This window comes from Oratosquilla oratoria, chromosome 13, assembly GCF_046742065.1.
Source record: "Oratosquilla oratoria isolate Oo_2021 chromosome 13, ASM4674206v1, whole genome shotgun sequence".
Taxonomy (NCBI): Eukaryota; Metazoa; Arthropoda; class Malacostraca; order Stomatopoda; family Squillidae; genus Oratosquilla; species Oratosquilla oratoria.
In genome coordinates this window covers 4456320-4463892 of record NC_134789.1, presented here as the reverse complement: position 1 = coordinate 4463892, position 7573 = coordinate 4456320, and the positions used below count along the sequence as shown (strand labels likewise).

The window sequence follows — 7573 nt, the reverse complement described above, 5'->3', positions numbered from 1 at the left end:
TTCTCACTCTATCCAGCCTAGTAACCCCTACCATACTTCTCAGGCATTTCATCTCAAACACATTCAAACTCCTCCTCTCTATGTTCCATGTTTCTACCCCATACAGTGCTGTTGGCACAATCACTCCTTCATACAATCTCCTCTTAACATCCATTCCCAAATGTTTATTTCTCATTACACTTTTTAATCCCTTTAGTCCATGATGAACTAAGGTGGGAGAGAAGGAATTGATGGTGGATTAAAGTGGAATGGGTGGGAGTGGGGGTGTGCCTTGACTACCTCACTTATAAGAGGAAAGAAGCCTTGATACACCTTGGTCTCTTAATCCAACACTCGCCAACCACCACTTGTGAGAATGTTTGGGCCTAGGAGATAAACCCAATTCAGGAATTGGTGGTGTTTGATGTCAAGGGTCAATTCCCGAAGTGGATTTTTGTCCTGATAAATGTACACACACACACACATATATATATATATATATATATATATATATATATATATATATATATATATATATAATATATATACATATATATATGTACATATATATATATATATATATATATATTATTAGGGTTTGTTTTTTTAATTGGGGGGGGGTTGAAATGGGTGGGAGTGGATACTTTATTTTTTACTCCTCTGTAAGGGGAAAAAAGTACTTGGTATATAGATAAATAGGTTTGTTTTTGAGCATGAGGGGATGGGGAGTAGGGAGTGGTTATGTATTTACCTAGTTGTATTATACGGGAAGGGGATCTATGCTCGTAGTGACCTGTCTTTGTATTTCTCAGCATCTAGTTTGTTCTTAAATTCTTGTATGGTTTTTGCACACACTATTGTTTTGTCCAATATGTTCCAGATCTCTTCTGTAACTATCCTTTTTGAGCTTCTTTTCATGTCCTCTTGTTTTTTTTTTTATCCCACTTTAATAAGTCTTCTCTGCCAAGGATTCCCATGCTTTTCATGATTCTGTTAATGGTCAATAGATCTCCTCTTTCTCTTCTTTGTTCCAGGGTTGGTAGTTCCATATTTTGATGCAGTATAAAGGGATTTCTCCCAGTCTTCTCTATTTTCCACTTGAGGGGGCAGAGAGGGTGGGTCATTAATGAAGTGGCCTTGCTATGGATGTATTGTGTCTTGCTGCATTGCTTCTGACCCAGTGCAGTGAGTGGGAGACAGGGATGACCCTTCATCCATGAGGAGCTAAGATGAGAGGAGAGAAAACATGGTGGAGGGGAGTGGAATGGGTGGTCTCGTGGGTGGGAAGGGGTACATGCCTACTGATTTCTACTTCCCTTATATGGGGGGAAAAATCCCTTGGTATTTAGATTTTTTCTTTTTTACCACTCTTCTTAGGGAGAAAGGGCTTATGGTATATGTACTTTGTGTGAAATGAGGTTTTTGCTAACACTTGTTAACATACATTGCTTATTTCTAGCTGATGGATTTAATATGTCAGAAAATTTAAATAATGAATAAATCAAAAGTGCATATTTGAACTGTGTACTGTGGAATGAATAACAAATATCTTAAATGCGACTGTAGCAACTGAGGATGATAGGTGGAATTTAAGGTAATTCTATATAAAAAAGACTCCTGGTCCACATTTTATTTAGTCAAACAAAGGTTGGTTTTCTTCTCACAGTGTCTTGAGACTGTGATCTGTCCTGTGATTCAAACAAATGTACTGATAATATAGTAATGATATATAAATAATAATCCAAAATTATTTAATAAATAGTTGTGATAATCAAAATATTTCAGACAAAGTAATTATGATCCTGATATAAAGTGTAACTATGAGTACTGCATATAAAGGATTATGATCATAAAATATAAATCATACAGACTAGAATATTACAATCCAAAAGGACATTTATGCCTTGTTACACCGGGTAACTGACATACTTGATTTGGTGCAAGATTATGTACCAAATTAAACATACACATGAAGAAAGAGTAGTTTAAATGAAAGTGGTATATCAAATATATGTACATAAAACCTTGTGAAGGAATAAAGATAACAAGAACAACAGTACATAGCCTGCAAAATGAAATGAACAGCATAGTACCATCAAAACTTAATGAATCATGGACATCTTGAATAATTTGAGGTCAGTTGTTTAGTATCAAAGAAAGATGATGCTAATTATGAATGCACTAAAATCAAAAGTACACAAAAAAGATTAACTAAGAATACTATAACAGGACTTCTTTGCATCTAAACCATGTAATGTGGAATAAGAAACTTGCTGTACATGTCAGATCTGTGGCAATAGATGCTGAACTGAGGAAGGCGGTTGTGATTGGGAGGGAAGCCTGTACAAAAGTACAATTCTATACAATTCTGAGGAAGTCTAATAGAGTAAATTGAATGAGGCTCAACTTGGTCTAGAAAAACAACAATACAACACATTCAAATGAATAAAATTCACATTCACCGTAGGTAAAGATACTTCAAATTGACAAAGCGGGCTCTATATTAACCATCAAACATTGTATTAGACTGATACCTTTTAGAATCTAAACTCAAAGCAATTTAAGTCTTGCTACAATGAAGCTTTCTTGCGCTTGGTATTTCTATGATTTCAATCTATATCTGAATCTATTGGCACGCCATAGATTTTGTTAATCTTTACTAATGATCCCAAGTAGACCCAAAGACACACCAGTTTATGCTTGTGCAATACAATGATTCTCCAATACACACAAGAGATAAATGTCTAGTTTGTGCTGATTCTTTTACTTTGTAGTTGACTTGAGCACAACCTTGAATAAGACAAACACGCTATCACTAGATTTGCAACGAGGATTACAACTACTTAATGCAATAATACAAGACTTCCAAGGAGGGAAAGAAGATTTTTAAGAATCAACCAAAAATGGCTTTGTCTTTTAATTAATTTTCAAGACATTCTAACAACTATTGAAATGAGAATAAATAAATAATTTAAACCTAAAAAAGATTTTTATGTAATAAGAATTTAGTAACAATTTTCAATATCATCATTATGCAAAAATCTGTAATAAAGTGTACCTTTACTGTCATTATGACAACTTAGCACAAGACAACTGACTATACCCACACATCTTAATACATAGTGGAGGGACTGCAGCTGTTTTGTCCCTAACTGCAGAGGTTGAAAAAGGTCTTCTCACCAGTCCAACATATGTTCATCATTGCATACCAACTTCCACACTCAGAAATAATCTAAGTTGGGCATTTCATGAACTCATTAAGGTTGTGCTGTGCTCCTTAGTGATTCCACGGGAGAACAGTGAGTTAGTAAACAATGGTATAATGCTGTTCTGGTAGCACACATAAAATGAAGAAGTATGAATAAATTAGGCATCCAAATGTGAATGTATTTCTCATTTTTAATGACAAAATCTGAATTATTATATCTACATTGGAAAACTAATTTCAAAGCTGATAAATAATGCACAATAAGGATTTGTGTGATACCTGCAGTTAAGGCAACAATCAAATGCTGCAGACAAAAATAGCCGCATCAAGTAGAAATGACCTCTTTCGATCAATTACAATCATAAAATAAGCAAAGTTTAAATCTATTGCACAGTAATGATAGTTTCCTTTTATACAAATAATATACATTGTAGAAAGATAGAAACAAGCACACATGTTCGTAGAAACACTACTTGCATCTATTTACTGATAATAGGCTGGCAGTGTCTCTCTCTCTTCAGTTGATCACCACAAACACGTCACCATGAGTCACACTTAGATATTGTTAACAGCACTCACAAAGGTGGGTGAAAGACATGTATGTTGTGTTGCCACAAACTAATTTCTTGTTTAACACTATTTGCATTTTCTCTACATTCAACTCTTTTGTCACACAATGCTCAATGCTACTTTCTAAACCACTGCACAACTTCATGTGGACATCATCATTTATTCCATAACTTTTTAGACTTTAAAGCATTATTGTTAAAGTAACAAAAGTCATGTGCTAATTTCATTTTGAAAGTCTTTAATATCTCTTTCCAAAAACTTAGCACATTAATTTATCATAGCACATTCAGTATTATGCAGTACAGTAATCATTTTGTGACTTTACCATGCCCTCCACCTTGCTTAATTGTTTCTCAAGCAGTACATATATTATGAGGTTCTTTGATATTTCTTTTGAAAACATTAATTTTCTAAGTTTGCAGGAAAAATAGATGTTGTTTTACATTTATCCACTGGCTAGATTTAGGTTCCAGTCAACCAATCTTGATCCAGCGATCAATTGAATATTCTAGTGCTGCCAACCACCTGAAAATAAAAGTAAAAGAAAACAGTTATCTTAAACTTTTTCCAAGGAGAAATGTGATATATAGTGGAAGATCGTACCAAAAGACATGGCAAAGCTGGTTGAGAAGGGATAAAATTATAGGGTGAAGAAGGAAATTAGAGCATATCGTGCAAATGTTCTGTCCAGATGAATCTGAAAGATCAATGTACTGTATATGGTTTCATTTGAAGTATATTTTCAATTTCTTTATTGTGACTTGTAATTATTTTTTTACAGGATTGACTCCATGGTGACAGTTTCATTTAAATTTCCTTTCCTTTTCGTCTTCAGTTTGTATTTCAAAAACATTTTGCAAGCAATATTAATACTTTTCCATTAAAATAACAGAAGCTGTGCATTAACTTCATCCTGAAAGTCTGTATCTCTCTCCAAGAAGTAGCATCATAATTATGTATCATAGCAGATTCACTATAATACAGTGCAATACTGTAATTATCTTGTGACTTATCCATACCATTCACATTGCTAAACTGTTTTTCAACAGCACAAACTTGCAAATAATGAAAGTCTTTGATATTTGTTTAAAAAAATCTTGCAGGAAAAAAATAGATGTTGTTTTACACATATCAATTAACTAGATTTAACTTCTTGTCAACCAATCTTGATCCAGCGATCAATTGAATATTCAAGAGCAGCCAACCACCTGAAAATAGAAGGAAAAACAATTATTATAAATATTTTATAAGAATTTTGACAGAGTGGAAGATCAGACCAGCAGGAAAAGTCATGACCCATGGCAAAGCTGATTGAACAGAAAGAAAAGAAAAAATATAGGAAAATGACAGAGAATTACAGTATATCATATAAATGTTTAGTCCAGATGATTCTGAAAGAATATTGGTATGTATGAATATATTAATGTTAATTTTTAGTTTTCTCCACATGATTTGTAAAATTTAATTTACTTACACCATGATGACAATTTTACAAAGTAATCAGCCAGTGCACTTCATTCCCTTAAACACACATTGAACAATCTTACTATCAACTCTATTATATCTACTCCATCCTTTGATAGATATTCCTCATGACTTCCATTCAATCCATGTGCCTTTCCAGTTTTCATTTTTTTTCTAAAGCTACTTGTATATATCCTCTTCTATAACCTTATCATTCTCTGTTACAGTTATTTTCCTAGCTTCTCTTCCTTGACATTTGACAACTCCCTGAAATACTCTGCTCACCCCTCCCTCACAGCATGACTTTCCATGATCAATTGTGCATATACTTCCTTTACCTTATCCTCTCTATCCAACTCACCTTTTATCACCCTTTTCACTTCCTTCCAAGACATGACTTTTCAAAATTCTTAGTCACACACCTACCCATACCTCAAATCCATGCTTCTCTTGACCTTCCTTACTTTGTGCTTCACTTTCACCTTCTTAAGTAAATACCTCTCATAGAATTCCTCACACTACAAATACTTACTGTATTATTATCAGTCATCCATAAACCTATCTGAATGAGATGAATGATAAGTAAAAGTTTGTAGCCATACAGTGGGTTGTTAAACAACTTATTCAAATTCTTTGCAAACTATTCATCTTACCTTTTCTTATCATTGTCTGATTCAGTGTAGAAATAGAAATGGCGAAACTTTGGTTCTGGTGGCAGGAGTTCAAAGGCATGTTTTTTACCACCGATACTCGTGCTTTGCACCCGATACCCGTGCAAGTGCACCACACCTGAAATAGACATATATGGTCATGTAAATACATCATCTTTTCAAATCAATCTGCCTTCATTTATTATACAAGAATCATTGTACTGCTACTTATTAATAATAGCAGACAAATTGTGTGGGAAAGATCTGCAATTTATGGTTAATTCTTAATAGACTGAGAGCACCTCTCAGCTGAATGAAACCATAAGACCACAGTAAAAGATTATCTGCATGGAGTCATTACTAGGTCCATCAACACCCTCAATCTCCATCTCCAGGACCAGCCCTGACCCTCAACCTCTAGACCAGGCCCAAGATCACTATCAATCTCAAATGGAAAAAAAGATTGGATTGTTGACTGTGCTGTGTTAGTGCAGGGTTCTTTCCACATCACCAGCTGGTAGGAGAAGGAAGGTGAGCAACTGCCAGTTGTCAGCTCACTTTATGATAATGTGAAAAAATGGAGAAGAAAGAAAGAGATTTTGTGGTTAGACAATCCAGGGGCTGTACTTCTAGATGGAGGTAGGGGTGTTGATGGGATCTGAAGACAAGTGGCAGGGGAATGATTCTCTGATATCTGTCTCACAGGCTTCTATCAAAGGTCCTATCACTTTACATATAGATGGAATACCTTAAGTGTGGAAAAAAATGCCTGTGCCACAAATCCTCTCTGTGTGCTTCCATGCATGTGTAGTGGACAGACAAATTATCATTATGTTTATACACTCATTCTTTCCATCTACATACACATAATATACCTTAAAATTGAAAAACCATGCCTGTGCTAAAGACATCCTATGATTCAGCATGCACATAAAAACAAAACAGTTCAAAGTGGAACTACTCATAATAAAACAAAAGCCTTTGTCTGAATAAGCCAAAGCACTGTGTGCAATTACAACTCAACAACTAGTTAGAGCCAAATTACCTATCGCTTGTGAAGCATCTGTATCATGGTAGAGATAGAGACAGGCATCCTTGAGCACGCAATAACGTCTCTTCCATTGGTGCCAGCGAGCTCCAAGCTTGTACATGAAGCCGAAGCAGTCTGGGGTGGCAATGGCACTCGGGGCCAGCTGGACTCGTCGCGCTGAAATCTCCAGCAGCTCATCCCGCTGATGCAAAACATTCATTAGAACCTTTAGATGCAACATAAAGAAAGAAAAGAAGCTCTAGAAGAGAAAGAGGAAAAAAGACGATGTGGATGTATGAAAAAAAGGAGGAAGAAGAAGAAATAGAAGAAGAAAAAGTTGAAGATAAAGAAAATGAAAATGGAAAAAAAGGAGGGGGAATGAGATGAAGATGGAGAAAAGAGAAAATGAAGAAAACAATGAGGAACTAGAGTTGGAAGAAGAAAAACAGTTCAAAGTGGAGTTGGTGATTGAAAAGGAAAAATAAAAATAAAAGGAGGTAGAATATGAAGAAAAAAAGAGACAGAATAAGAAAAAGAAGAAGCAGATGAAGAAAAAAAAATAGATGAAGTAAGAAAATCAGAATCAGAAGAAATGAAAAAAAAAAATAGAAGTTAAGGAAAGAATTAAAACAAGAATGGGGTAAGGGAATGGAATAAAATGAAAGACCTTTT

The 7573-nt window shown here is 34.8% G+C and overlaps 1 protein-coding gene across 5 annotated transcripts in view; it reads right to left on the bottom strand.

The window, feature by feature from the left end:
• Nucleotides 1-903: 903 nt before the first annotated feature.
• The window catches only part of LOC143032300 (uncharacterized), a 179766-nt gene continuing 173096 nt past the window's right edge, over nt 904-7573 (bottom strand). For 3 of the 5 annotated variants that reach the window (XM_076196789.1, XM_076196792.1, XM_076196790.1), the window contains 3 exons: nt 6917-7103; nt 5875-6010; nt 904-4282 (listed from right to left, as the gene is read on the bottom strand). In XM_076196789.1, coding sequence (XP_076052904.1) covers nt 4231-4282; nt 5875-6010; nt 6917-7103 — 375 coding nt within the window. In that variant the 3' untranslated portion in view covers nt 904-4230. Of the gene's footprint in view, nt 4966-5874; nt 6011-6916; nt 7104-7573 lie in introns of all 5 variants that reach the window. The other 2 variants (XM_076196791.1, XM_076196793.1) reach the window with 1 other exon arrangement.